At 47.9% G+C, this 14090-nt stretch overlaps 6 protein-coding genes across 6 annotated transcripts; 2 read left to right on the top strand and 4 right to left on the bottom strand.

Annotated features, from left to right (window-relative positions):
• Nucleotides 1–3051: 3051 nt before the first annotated feature.
• On the bottom strand, nt 3052–3949 carry GCG54_00001133 (18S rRNA (guanine(1575)-N(7))-methyltransferase; the record flags this gene model as incomplete). Its single annotated transcript, XM_045401257.1, has 2 exons — nt 3052–3877; nt 3927–3949. 2 exons carry the CDS (start codon nt 3947–3949, stop codon nt 3052–3054), a joined length of 849 nt encoding a protein of 282 aa, XP_045259182.1.
• A 510-nt stretch (nt 3950–4459) lies between these two features.
• Nucleotides 4460–5234, top strand: GCG54_00001132 (Protein SVP26; the record flags this gene model as incomplete). The annotated part of the gene is made up of 3 exons (XM_045401256.1): nt 4460–4529; nt 4596–4841; nt 4900–5234. The coding sequence occupies 3 exons, from the start codon at nt 4460–4462 to the stop codon at nt 5232–5234; spliced, it is 651 nt and encodes a 216-aa protein (XP_045259181.1).
• A 1440-nt stretch (nt 5235–6674) lies between these two features.
• GCG54_00001131 (uncharacterized protein) lies at nt 6675–8324 on the bottom strand (the record flags this gene model as incomplete). Its single annotated transcript, XM_045401255.1, has 4 exons — nt 6675–7277; nt 7356–7470; nt 7521–8096; nt 8134–8324. 4 exons carry the CDS (start codon nt 8322–8324, stop codon nt 6675–6677), a joined length of 1485 nt encoding a protein of 494 aa, XP_045259180.1.
• Nucleotides 8325–9372: 1048 nt separating this feature from the next.
• GCG54_00001130 (uncharacterized protein) lies at nt 9373–10035 on the bottom strand (the record flags this gene model as incomplete). The annotated part of the gene is made up of 1 exon (XM_045401254.1): nt 9373–10035. The coding sequence occupies one exon, from the start codon at nt 10033–10035 to the stop codon at nt 9373–9375; it is 663 nt and encodes a 220-aa protein (XP_045259179.1).
• A 1795-nt stretch (nt 10036–11830) lies between these two features.
• GCG54_00001129 (uncharacterized protein) lies at nt 11831–12259 on the top strand (the record flags this gene model as incomplete). The annotated part of the gene is made up of 1 exon (XM_045401253.1): nt 11831–12259. One exon carries the CDS (start codon nt 11831–11833, stop codon nt 12257–12259), a length of 429 nt encoding a protein of 142 aa, XP_045259178.1.
• Nucleotides 12260–12894: 635 nt separating this feature from the next.
• On the bottom strand, nt 12895–13701 carry GCG54_00001128 (uncharacterized protein; the record flags this gene model as incomplete). The annotated part of the gene is made up of 1 exon (XM_045401252.1): nt 12895–13701. The coding sequence occupies one exon, from the start codon at nt 13699–13701 to the stop codon at nt 12895–12897; it is 807 nt and encodes a 268-aa protein (XP_045259177.1).
• Nucleotides 13702–14090: the final 389 nt, after the last annotated feature.

Genomic DNA, 14090 nt, shown 5'->3' with positions numbered 1-14090 from the left:
ATAAGTTAAAATAGAGAATAAATAAAGGGAACTTTATTATATAAAGATTAAGAAAAGAGTTAAGAAACTTAAGTTATTTAAGGTAAATAGACCTAATAACTTAATCTTAAAATAATTTTTTATTACTTAAGATAATTTAATTAAAGATATAGTTTAAGCTATATAATTTTAAAATACTTTTTTAGTTCTAATTATATTAAAAAGATAGATAATACTTAATATATAGTAAACTAAAGAAATCTAAAAGGAAGATTATAATTAAGCTTATATTAAGAAAGAATTAATAAAAAGACTAACTATTAGCTAAAATAATAGAAAGTATAAGTTAAAAGCTAAAAAATAAATTAAGTATATAAAGTAAAGTTAATTAAGTCTTCTTCTTTTTAATATATAAAAAACTTAAGGGATATATAAAAAGAGGTAAAGAACTTAGAATTTTTAGTAATTTTAATTTAAAAATAAGAGGTTAAATAAGTAGCTTTATAAATATTAAGTATTATTATAGAAAGAAATAACTTATATAAGTAGATAGAGGTTTAGTTAGCTTATAATAAAAAAGACTAAGTAGATAAATAAGAAATATATTTATTTTTATACCTTTTCTATTTTTCTTAATAACTTTAGTAATTATCCCTCTAGAAAAGCTTTTAAAACTCTTTAGTTTAGTTTATAGAAAAAATTTAGTAATTTTTACTTTTTAAAAATTAAATAAAGATAGGTATTTTTAAGCCTTTTTAGCCTTAATTAGCTCTACTTTTATCCTCTTTTTTAATCCCTATTATACTTCTTTAATTATTTAAAGTAAAAATAGGGTAGAATATTATAGAGATAATATTACTAAACTTCTTTTTAGTAACTTATTTTCTCTTATAAGATTATATAACTTAAAGTATAATAAGAGTAGAAAATATAGATAAAATATAAGTTAGTTAGACTTATATTTATATATTCACTTTTATATCTCTTATAGCTATTTAGAAAATTAGTATATAAGTGTTTAGGTATTTTTAGGGGGTTTTTGTTTAGAGTGGAGTGCTTAGTATAATTAATAAGTTTTCTCCCTTACCCTATTATACTATTTCTAAGTAAGTTCCTATTATTCCTATAGTCCTATAGTATAAATATCCTATCCTAACTGCTTAACGCTTAAGGTAGGTTAACTAACTGTTATCCTTACTTATAGGTTATAATAAGTTACTAACTAGAGGCCTCCTACTTAGATTTTATAATAATACTAGCCTTAGTATAATAAAGCTTAAACCTCTATAGTATTAGCCTTAACTAAGTAATATAAGCTAGAAATAGAGGATACTTATACTATCTTTAGTAGCTAAAGTAGCCTCTAGGCCTAGAAATATTATATATAGGAGGTAATTAACTAGAAGACGCTTAATTTGAGGAGCAGGAATAGTATATATTAGATTTATAGATATATAGGCCTACCCTACACGACGTATACCCTAGGGAGCGATCTGAGCCTAGCTCTAACGTCGAAAAATAGAATAATAACAACAATAACAACTAGCAAGTGCTATATGCACAAGGACCAGCTAAGACAGTAGCAGGTGCCAAAATGCAGATTGTCGACAGTGTAGCCGTAGAGAACTTCATGGTCACAGCTGAGTCTGGGTTGTTGGAAAGAATTTTGCTTGAAAGTGGATGTTGTGGCTACCGATTTTGCCGAGGAAGGTGAGGGCAGGAATTGTGGTGTGTAGTGTGTGTGAAAAAAGATTGGAAGCAAAACGATTGCGGGGAATATGACCCCTTAAATACATCCCGTTCGCGCTTGACGGTTTGAACGCAAGTTTGAACTATTCTGGCATGTTCCTCCACTCCCTCATCGAAGCCAGCACCCAAAAGTATCACCGAGACAACCGGAGAGCGACGGTATAGAAACAAAGTTACGTCACTGCGATAGAAAAGCGACATAGGCCACTTCGGGCTTTCTCATTCCTTCCATCGACCTGCAGCGGAGGGAGCTTTCATGTCTTCATGGGCGCTCTCCTGTATCAACGAGAAGGCCTGTTGTGTTGTTCTCCCTGTGTGTCGCTTCACAGGCTCCTGGTCACTGGAGACAAACATTTAAAACTCCATCTCAAAGCTCTTCGACATAGTCTCCATCATCACATTGATGGTGCAGACGATTGCAGGCTGCCTGGACATCTACGGAATCAGCATCAGTATCGGCCATGTTGATCATTGTGAAGTTCTGCCCATACCTTCTCGGTCCCAGTATTTAGATTCAAATCGTATGGGATAAGCACAGGTAGCCTGGCACTCCTCAAAAGCGAAGTAACATGCCCTGGCCTTCGGTGGGATGCAGCACTTCGTGACCCATTCCCTTTCCACAACTATGTAGCAGGCATAAGCGAGGGTCGCGCAGTTCATCTGACAAGCGGCGTATTCTCGAATCATCGACTTTTTGCTTTCAAGGTCCTTGTTGCGTGAATCCCATTCGTCTTGACTTTGCCGCGGATTCTTTCTGGGCAGTAGGACGTCGGATGAGACATTTTGATAGAAAGGTCCAAAAAGCATGTTGCCCATGGCGAAGTTCGCTATGGCCAGGGCTACCGCCAATGTCTCCGGCTTCATTGTGAAGTAACAGAAACAGAACAATGAGGGTTTGAGCAGAGATGGCTGGCGATGTGAAAGATGACGTGGAATGACCAAAAAGTGATCATGGATTGCCCAGTTGTAATAGATTCTTTCCCACGATCGCTCACACTTAAATACCTATCTTGTCTTAAATGGATGGTGGGAGGCGCAGCAAGGGGAATGCATGTCTTGTCGGCCTCCGGCAGATGAGATCGTTAGGTGGCACCAACTTGGGCGGCTGCTGTGCCATAAAATTGCAGCTCCAATTCACGTAGTCCTCTCCACTGTGTATTTCAATCTCAAGCAGGGAAATCCGAGGAATCACTGGTACGAACTCATCTGTTTGACCGAGGGTATCTGGTTCGCATTCGATCTCTAAAAAAAGCAACTTTTCCGATAACCCAAAACGCCATGCCATGCGTCATCCGCAATAAACCATCCGCCCCTGAGGTCCCCTCAGAACCGGATATTGCGCTTGCGACCAGTGTACTTCGACGTAGCCTTGACGATCTTTCCCTTCCTCTCCATCTGTTCCTTCTTCTTGACAATCCAGGCTTTGCTGCCCTTCTTGATCTCTCCCTTGCCGCTCTGGTCGCTCGCCTTCCGCCTCGCGTCCTCGACGTCCACACCCTCCATGCCGTTGACAACGTTGGTGATGTCGCCTCCCTTGCCGCCCTCAGCCGTACCTCCGACCGTCAGAACCAGGTATAGCTTGACGTTCTTCGTCTCCGGGTCGTCCTCGAGCAGACCGGCGCCGAAACCAGCCTTCACCGCCGCCTGGGTAATCATGTTGCGCTGGGTGTCGTTCTTGGGGTAGAACTGGCACACGGCCCTTCCTCCACGACGTAATGACGCATACAGGCCGTTGAAGAAGCGGGTCAGGCGGCCCTCGGGGGATGTGTCGCTGCTCTCAGCGTTGCAGAGCCATTGAATAGCGGAAATGCTGATGGCAGCATCAAAGGAACCAGCGCGGAAGGGGACGCCCTGACCAATGTCGGCCAGCAGCAGGTCGCCCTCGACGTCTCTCTGTAGCGCAATATCGAGCATGGAGGGTGAGATGTCCATGCCGATCCAGGTGTGCGGGCCGCCGTCCTCCTCGCCCTCAGCGGAGAGGATCTCGCCAGAAAGACCGCTGCCACAGCCCACATCGAGGATCAGGGAGGGGCCCTTGAGATCGAGAAGCTCGAGGGCGCGACGGGTCATCGAGGCTTGAATGTTTTGGATACGGGAGCTCGTGGTGTATTTGCGCGCTTCGGTGTCATCGTAGTGGATGTCGGCCGCGCTGGAGGAGGTTAGTTGGATGGCGGGGTTCGGAGGGGAGATTGACGAACAGGGTATCCTCAGGACGCGACATGATGGGCTAGATGTTTCGGTCAATTGACGGTCTAGAGTATTATCAGGAGACAAGCAGCGGTCCGGAGGTCAGGGAAGCGGTTCGTGACGTCGGCGCATCGAGGTTGGGCGGTGAATTTTTGTGTCGTGGGAAACTTCAAAATTCGCAGGCTGCTGGGTGCGGATAGCTATCGATAAGATAACAAAGCTGGTGGGGTCGATAAGCCTCGATAAGATCAAGTCACGGTTGCTTACCTCATCCCGCGGTCATCCCGCCCCCGGATCATGAGCTGCTCCGAGACTCCAGCGCAAAGGCCACGCTTGCGAAATGGAACCCACCAAAAAAGTGTCCCTGTCTCCCCGTCCCGACGCGCCTCCCGTGGCCGTGCAGCATGCGCCTGGGCTTTAATTACACAATGTGAAGCTTCCCAGTTACAATTGCTCGCCACCAAACACCACCTTCGCCTTCTCCACGTTCTTTTTCTTTCTGTACCATATTCTTCTTTGAACACAACACAACACAGCCGTCAAGATGTGGATTCTACCTCTTGTTGGCTACCTAGGCTCCATCGTGGGCTTCTGCTTTCTGACCCTGGCCATCGGTTCGTAAACCAACCCCCGGGCTCTGTTCTCCGGGTCTCCCTTGGCAGCATCGCGGACTGACGTAGCTATTCCCACAGCCTCGGGTCTTTACTACCTCTCTGAACTCGTCGAGGAGCATACGGTTACCGCCAAGAAGCTGCTCACGAAGCTCATCTACTCGATCATGGCCTTGCAGCTCCTGCTATGCGTCGTCGACCGGTTCCCCTTCAAGCTGACCCTCATGGGCATCGTCTCCCACGTCGTGTACCTCGGCAACATGCGGCGTTTCCCCTTCGTGCAGCTGACTGACCCTCTGTTCCTGGCCTCGTGTGGTATGTCTTTCCCCAAAAGCTGCTTTCCTAGAAAGCCCAAGCTGACAGCAAGCTACAGTTCTCGTCCTCGTCAATCACTACCTCTGGTTCCGCCACTTCTCCGCCGCCCAGCAGCAATCCTACTCCAACATGCACTCCTACTACGACCAGCCCGACGTCCCGAGCTTCACCGAGATCGCCTCCTACTTTGGCCTCTGCGTCTGGATGGTCCCCTTCGCGCTCTTCGTGAGCTTGTCCGCGAGCGACAACGTGTTGCCTACAATGGGAAGCGAGGACCCCCTGCGGGATTCATCTGGCAAGAACAAGCGCCAGGGCTTCGTTAAGTCCATCGTCGATACGGTACTCGGTGCCATTGGACAGGTGTTCAGCGGAGTGGGCTGGGACAGGAGCTGATCGTGTCTTGCATGTGAAGAGGGGCGGGGCTTGGCTAGGGATAACTGCATCTGGAACATGTCGGCGCTGCCCGCATGCCATTTTGTCACGAAGCTGTCGGTTTATATAAAATAGATACCCGGAGACTTTCTCCAACTGGGCTCCTGTTTGCCCTCACTTGATGGCGCATGGGCACCCTCTTGTTGCAACTTGCAACGATTGAATGCTATCGGATGACTAGGCGTGGAACGAAAGCTGCGTGGTCTCAAGCATTGACACCAAATACGGTGCAGGTGTTTCCAGGGATATGGCTTACCAAAGACCAAGCTTGCTCCGACAGACGGTGGTCCTGATTCGAGACACGAGTCCTTTGGCGTGGATGACGTACCCGACGACGGCCCGGCCAGGGGCAGCGATCCAGCCCACCATAATCACAGAGTCCCACAAATAGAGCCACATTCCGGGTCCGAGTTCGGGGGTCCGGTCCATTCTCTCACAGTGAGACTAGAGCGCGGCACTCGAGCATCCACGATAGTACCGGTGAAGAGAGCACAACTCACGACAACATACAGCTTTCATGGAGCCCCATCGCCTGGGCTCTCCAAAGAACAGTGGCTGCAATGTATAATCGAGGGAAGACAGAGGGGGTAAGCAATAAGACGGGGCGATGCAAGGAGACATGCGGTAAATTTTGACTGACTACAGGCCTCATATTGGCCACCCAATCTGACGGAGGCTAGGTTCCCAGTTACCCCGCTGGCAACAGTATCGGTGCGTGTGTAGCCGTGCCAAACTATCCGGACGCTTCTCAGCATGTAGACATGATCAGCCATCGGTGGCCGACATTTCATCGAATAACAGAAGACGAGACGAGACAAGACTCAGCTTGCAGTACGTCGTGTCAGGCAACACTCCTTACCAGAGATTCGCTTTCTCGAATGGAGGAATAACATCCAATGGAAAACAGTCAGTGGTTGAGTCTCTACCTCTTTTGACGGTCGAAAATCAATTATTGATACGGAATCTTGGCTTTGTCGATATTGATAACGACTCCGACTTAAATGGCTTTCCGAATGGATCAATCGTCTCATGCTGCTTATTAGAAGAGGGAGGGACCGAGGAGATTACTCTCGTGCGGTTTGACGAGCTTAAAATTACTTAACAGTCGGCTTCTAGATACCTAGATCGTAAACTATAAGTGGGGTTTCGAGCCACATCGTAGCCAGGGTATGCACAAGTGATGTTGAAAAGGCGTAATCAAGGATGGATACTTAGATGTTAATGGAGAACCAGCTCATGCAGAGTCAATTGTAGAAATGGATGAAAACCACAGTCTAACCTGTGTCCTGCTTCATGTGTCCGGTCCTGCCAGTCGACGCGGTTATTGTAGTGAGCAGCAACAGAGGTCCGTAAGCGACTGCCTAATTTTCCTTTGTCTGCGCGCGTATAGATGGCTCTACCCTAGTAAGTCGCAACCTTCCGAGGTTGACAAGGAATCTGTCTAAACTCATGATGAAATGCACTAGAGCTGTCCAACGGCTGAAAGGATTCGCTCTGAGTCCGATGGCCCTCACAGGACATTGCTTCCGGGTTATCCTTCTTTACCAAGGCATCGGCAGTCCATGTCAGAATCTTCCAAGCCGCCTGGAGGAAGACTAGATCCGCAAGCAATATTGAGAAAAGTAATACCCCCCAGCTTTTTTGCTGAGGAACAGAGCAAAGGTATTGGTCAACAATGGTGGCATTTTTGCAGCCCAAGGGTCCCATAAGAGAATGGAACTTATCGAATGAGTCTTTGAGATCTGTCAGATGTTTATCTGTGCTATTAGGCACAGGGCTAGGAATCCGGTTGAAACGTTCTATTCCATCTGGAGCAGAAGCGGATCCATTCAGGAGGCCCCCAGGCGCTCGATTCGAGTCATTTGGTGCCAGAATTGCGTACTCCAGGCCATTGTCATCAAGCAGAAGACTTGGCGACTGGCAATTACCCAGATCCAGGGAAAGAAGAGAATACAAGATCTTGGTGCAGTGGAGTCCTTCTGTTAATGACGGCGAGACATAAAACTGTGTTATATTAATTTCAGCTGCATAGTTCCATTACAAGGAAAAGCCATTCATAAAAAGCATAAAGTCGCTCCTTACATTAGAGTTGTAGTCGTGATAACCTTCGTCATCTTCTAGATCGTTTTTACTCGGCCCCGAGCTGTCATCGTTTCCCGTCCACCAGTACAGGTTGAAGAATTTGTCGTCTTGAATGCTTCATCAAAGTCAACAGCGTTCAGCAAGTAGCGGACGAATTAAACTCACTCTGTTTCAAATGGGTCCAATGTATAATATAAATGAGCTCGGACGACATATTTCTTTCCGTCTCTTACCTTTGTCATGCGGGATGCCGTAACTAGCACCCCATTCCAATAGGCGTTGAGTAATCTGGTTCCCCACCAAACGCTGGCATGTGTCTTGTAATCATCTTCTATAGCATAGCTATAGATCTCGTCCCCTGAAACCCTGTATTCGTTCGTGACCGTCATAGTCATCAGGCCGTCATCAGTTGCAATAGTACAATTGAATGTCGCCAGTATGGATGAATCTATCCATGAAAGCAATCTTGAAGGCGCAGGTGGAGCCGCAGTGTCGGACTTTCTCAACTGAAGGAAGAAAGATTCCTTCGGCATACAGTTCTGAAGGGTGTTGTTCTTGTAACCAATTGTGGACAAGGAGGTTCTGGCCGGGTCTGTAATCGCTTTGATAGTGTATCGGAAGCCGAGGTTTGTGGTGAAGAAGGAATCTCCAACGGACAACAGATGCGGTTGGCATTCTGTCTGCACATCACTCTGCCAATTGAATGGACGCTGCCTGAACCATCTTTGAAGATATTTTAGTCTGCATCTGATCAGACAGAATTGGTATATTGACATACTGTGCATTTGCATGGGCTTCAGTGCTGTTGGGGTCGGACGTGTAGACAGTCTTCAGGTAAAAGCCGTTCGCGCTCAGGTTGAGCAACGAAAGTAAGACTGCAAGAACAAGACCGCCTACCAAGGCGACGGGTGTGAACCACCTGAAAGGGTACGGCTTGGAGATTGGATACGAAAATCGCGAGTTATGCATCTTTCCTGTGTGACATCAACTTCATAACACGCCCAACAGCTTTAAAAGAGGATGTTTCTTAAAGATAAGTAGTTGAGCTGTGACTCAGCATTTAGAAGATGGCAATGCACATTAAATACTTAAAATGCCGCTGTTTTGGTGCGACACCTTCTGAGACTGTAGCACCTCTACCTGCAGTGTTTCTTTGTGTGTATCAGTAAGCAGAGCGGGCTTGGTTGATGGATGAAGGTGAATGGAGGCAGAGAAGCCTGTGCATCTATTATCGTCAGCGGCTCCGCGAGAGCTGACTACTTGTCTGCCATCCCGCCCCGTCTCCCTGCCAAGCACCGCCCAGTGCTGCCGAAAGAGGAAGTTACTCAACAACGCATTCAACCAACTGAAACAAGGAGAGGCCATCGCCGCCACTCAATCATAAACTCGACACCCCTAGATTGACTTGAAAAATTTGGTGTCTTAGCTAATATGACAGGCTGTAGATCAACCTCCGCAGTTATTTAGGCATGCCCAGCCACTGAAATGTGACATCATCGCCAACCCATCGATCATTACTTAATTAAATAAGGTACTTGGTAGAAACCCTTTCCATTGCCGGCTCCAGTCGGGTCGTGTTGGGGCTAGCCAGGCAGGGCGGCACAACACTGATTGAAATACCTCCAACTTTCACTCACTCGCACACAACTCTTCCAGGCTGAGACCTTCACACGAGATATTGTCGGCTATGCTCGGTACCAGGGTAAGACATCTAAGTACCTATCAAGAGCGTTAGCTTCAATGGCTGTCGCATCACGCCTCGCCTGACTTCTAATGGACGTGTATCAATGGATTGTGGTTCGTTGGAATACAACTAAAATACAGCGAGTGACGATATTCCAAGTTCCTACATTTTGTTTCACGCATGCTTGCTGTCTCCTATTTCCAAAGGAATGTCGTAAATGCTACTAGCGAATGAGTGACGTTGGTATTTGCCGCCGAACATAAAGTGCTTCGAACCGGGATGTGAGACCTTCCACTCATTTGCAAATTTGGTGGTCATGATATCGACTCAGCATTAGCGGCGCTTGGCAACACCGTGCCGCTTGAGGAATTCAACCCGTTCCTGGCGGTCGGTGAGAGCCTCGTATGCAGGAGCATGCTCGGAGTCACGAGATAGCTTCCAGACATGGGTGGCATCACGGACGGCATAAGCCGTGTGCTGAGTCTGACGCCAGCCCTCCGAACGCTTAGCCTTCTTGTTCTTCTGGATCCAAGTTTCCTTCTTGGGGGACACGTCGCGAGCGTGGCGGCGACCGTGATCACCGCCGCCATCATCCTCGCCGTCCTCATCACCATCAGTCGGCTCCTCGTCGGTGCTGGGATCCTCATCGCCGCCCTCTTCGCCGAGGGCGCCGGCGGCAGAGCCCTGCGGGATATCAGTGGTAGCGCAAGTGTCGTCCCTGGCCAGCTGAAGACCGCAGCGATTCTCCGAGTCCGGGGCCTGGCCCTGGTCTAGTCCATACAGAACAACGCCGCCCTGGTCGTCGCTGGCCTGGGCGGAACTGTACAGGGTGTTGACAGCGCCATTGCAGCAGTCGCCAACGACTTGCTCCTCACAGACGATGCTGATCTCCTCATCTGGGCAGTCAGAGTCTTCATTCAAGTAGATATCGAAGGCGAAGGCGCGGTGGCCAAGCAGGAGAAGAGAGGCAAAGATGGCAAGAGTGTTGGTACGCATGATGGCGGTTCAGGCTTAGATGTGATACTAGGTTGTATAAAGGGGGAAGAGAACTTGTGTGCTAATGTAGAGGTGTTCGTGTCTGATGAGGAACGGAAAGATAGACTTACTGCCATGATTCTGGGTTTCCTTTATACTTTGCGATGCCATCGTGGAAGCGCTTGAATGTTGTTGCTGTTGAGCTCCGGACGTACTGGGCGACACGAAACAGAACAGTTTCTGGTTTTGGGAAGTTGCTGACAACCAAGTGACGATTTGTGACGGGATCATAAGCTGCGATTGAAGAGATCGTCACGAACAGCTGACGTTTTTGCTGACAACAGCCCGGTACAAAGGAATACGGCCTTTAGTCCCTGGGTGAAATTGTTAAAGCAACTGTAAAGAACTTTTGGTGATGCTACCGTAAGTTGGAGTGCTTTTCGGAGGTTGTTGCTGCAGCTACAACTGCGGCTCTGAGGCCGTGTACAAATACAGGCTGTAGATCCTTGCACTATCACAATCCCTTAAATAGTCAACGTGCAGACAAAGTCGGGCGTCGGGCGAAGATGGGACGCCGGAGGCTGTGACAATGGTGTTGTGGTAAGAGGATTTGTGACAATGCAACTCTAGACTCTCAAACTTTCCCGATTGCGAAGAGCTGTGATTGGGGGCGAGGCAGTGTTTTGAAGGCAGCCGCCAAGACACCAAGGAATATCTCAATGACAAGATGTGCCGGCTTCTTGCAGGAGCCGCTTCATAGTCTCCAATATTCTCCGAAAAACGTGTAGGTCGCAAGTTTGTGATTCGTCCGGAAGACGTAATCAAGTAGCTGATTGGTTACGACTCCGCAGGACGGTCCGGCGCCGCCGCATGGCACTTCATGGGACTTTGGTTTTATCAGCCGGAAGTAGACTCATCGAACGGCTCGCGCCCGGTGTGGTCCACCTGTCAGACCGGTACAGACACGATATGATGATCTATCAAAGTCCCGAGTTGGGCTGAAAATTCTTGGCCTGCGTCCTGTCGATCAATTCTGAATAAGGATCACTGATGATACGGAAAAGGTGACCAAACGTTGATCTACTTCCGTTTAGGACTGAAGGCCTGGTCCCACAATTGACTTTGATCCCTTTTGGGATCATCTATACATAGAATGAGTAAAACTCTTTTGCGCTTCAACTTCTCATCTTGACAAATTCATTACATCTGGAATACTTCATAGCTTCAAAGATGCTACCCAAAAGGTACCCGAAGTCACGATACAATATTTAGAAGTTCATCTAACCCTCTGTGTATCCGAAATACGTTGCCATCGCAACATGAGTCGCACCAAAAGTCTGCTGGCTGTACCAACATGGTCTCATCTCGATCTTCTTCAGGTGTCAGGAATTATCACGGACACGTCGGATGACTGAAGTCAGCTCAGGGTTGAATTCCGGCTCACCGAGGGTAATGATTTGCGTAGTGTCTAATCGAATAGAGACTCAACTTTCTACTCGTATCTTGTGAATTGTACTTTGGTAAAGTGATTGCGTGTTCTTTCATTGAATTTAGAGCCAGCGCGTTGATATGCGGGAATTCACACTACATACCTCCTATAGGCTATCTGTGATGTTGTCATTATCTCCTCTGAATACCGCCGCCAAATAGCCCGAAATAATCAGCAAAGTATATAATGCTTTGATATTCTCGTATAGCGTTCACTTTAATTCTTGATTAAGCCTTCTTACCAGATTCCTAATTAATAATTCATTAAACACCTGCATCAAAGGGCCAGTTTTACTTTCAAGTCCTCAAACTACTTCACCAATTCAACATGATGTTCTCCAACGCCAACCTTGCCATGGCCCTGGCCACTACCCTCAACTTCTTCCGTACCGCCGCTGCCGGGAACCTCTGCCTGTCCTACACGTACCAAGTCCAGGGCGGCAACGGCGCACACGACTGGCGAACCTTCGCGGCCGGCACGCCGTGTGATACCACCAACGTATTCGACGAGGATATCTGCTCGTCGCTGCCGGCGAGTGATAACATTTGCGACGTTGACTACACTCTTGTCTCAGCTGAGGATGACACCATTGACGATGCCGACTGCAGCATCGCCATTGAGATTGACGGCACCGTCTACCACGGACGTCTGTCGGATGGCGGCCTGGACGGCAGCGAGTATGGTGCCGATTGTGGATTCCCGCCGCGCGAGTTCAAGAGCAACTACATCTTTGAGAATGTGCCCATGTGCGATTAAGGATTCATAAGGTCTTGAGATGGGCCGGAACGGACTTTGACGACAGATGACACCTACGGCTAGTCAAGGGGATTGCACAAGTGTCAGAGAATTCGAACAGCGTGGGTTGATGTATACCAGAGCCAGTCATTACCACATATCTCCTAGTCATATACACTCGTTGATTGTCTCATTCCACCTTGAATTGAATTACAAAATCACCAAAGTGACGCCCCATCAAGGCATGCGAACGGCTGCTAGCTAACTGTCTCCGCCTTCCCCGTTTTCGCTACGTAACAGAATTTGAGTCAAGAGTGAACTTTGTATGTCTACCGCCCACGGACTTTAGCAGGTCTTCATGCCAGCCGGTGCGGGTGGGATACCGGTGATGCCTATGTCCGAGGTCGGAGGGTCTCTTCGGCCTTCACGTAATTGATTTCAAAAGCAACGAATCAAGTCAAATACTTCACTCTTCACTATTTATATTCTCAGCCAAGTACTAGTAGCTTACCAAATGACAACAGCTGAAACTTGAAGATGTCGGCTTCAGGACTGAAAAGCACGTCTGGACTTCACATAGTACGAAACAAGACTTTTCAATATCTACATCATTTTTCCTGTCAACCTTGCCTTCACCACCGTACTTATGAACGAACTCAACTCCATCCTGGCAGGCTCCAGTATCCAGGAACGAAACGACCCAAGATTCCATTGGTGAGTCTCCGGACCTGCTCCACTGTCCTGGCGCCGACGGCCATCGGCTTATGACTCGCCACCGTAACGGCCTGGACTTCTGCTTTCGCAGGCAAGAAGGCCATCTCCGCCATCGCCGCGCCCAAGTCTCCATATGAAGCTGATGCAGCCGGCTCGTCAATGCTAACCGTATAGCCCGAATATTCCCCCTCGAAAAGAAAAGGGGCATGGAACAAGGTGACCGTGACCAGCGATGAAGAGATGAGCTTCTTCTCCGCTGTGGCTAGGTCAAAGTAGATGTGATTCAAGGAGGCCATGATCAACCAATGTACCCACGCTGGTCGGTGTGATGATAGCCTCTCGCTTATGGACTCGGATGAAAGGAACGTCATGTGCGGTCGCCGCCACGTTCCTCTCGTTTCCGCCTTCTCGTGCAACTCGCTCAATGCTGCGAGAATTGCTTCAACTGCGTCGCGGTGCATCCGCATCCCGGGTTGGTTGTCGTTGCTGCCGATGGTGCACATAATTTGTGTTGCGCCCGACAGGCAGTGGACCATGAGGGCGTGGTTGCTGAGCTGGCCCTCGGTGATCTCCACATGGGAGTAGCTTTCAATGCCGGGGAACAGTAGCTTGAGCTTGCGCGCTGACCGGACGAAGAGATGGATCTGGGTTGATTTGTTCACGTGTGATAGAAGTGATTTCAAGACTGCGCTGCCGGTGCTGCCGGTGCAACCAAAGAAGGCGAGCTTTTGAACCTCTGCTGGGGCCATGTTGACGATGTTGTCTGACTTGAGTATTTGAGAAATTCGAAGGACGAGAATTACTACGTTAGATTAGACTGTGGAAGAAGGCTTTGCTACACACTAAGCATATATACACCTCGACAAGATCATCTCATCCCCCAGCCGGTCAATGAAGGACCCCGAAGAACCGGAACTTGATCCCATCAACGGCAGCTTCGGAATACCGATAAACGCGATCAATAAGCGAATCGATGACTCGCAAGACGACAGCTGCAGAGAAAGCAAAGGCTCTATTTGCCATTGGGCGTCTCAGGTCACTGACCCATAAGAGTCCTTGGCATCAGGTTCGCGTCGCGGGTGTAGTCGAAGTCCAGTGGGAGCCGGCCGCGTCGGATGAACATGGAGATTTATTTGTC

The sequence above is a fragment of the Colletotrichum gloeosporioides genome (genome assembly GCF_011800055.1).
Source record: "Colletotrichum gloeosporioides strain Lc1 chromosome Unknown consensus_81, whole genome shotgun sequence".
NCBI lineage: Eukaryota > Fungi > Ascomycota > Sordariomycetes > Glomerellales > Glomerellaceae > Colletotrichum > Colletotrichum gloeosporioides.
The sequence above is the reverse complement of the archived record's forward strand: the minus strand, read 5'-3'. Positions and strand labels throughout refer to the sequence as shown.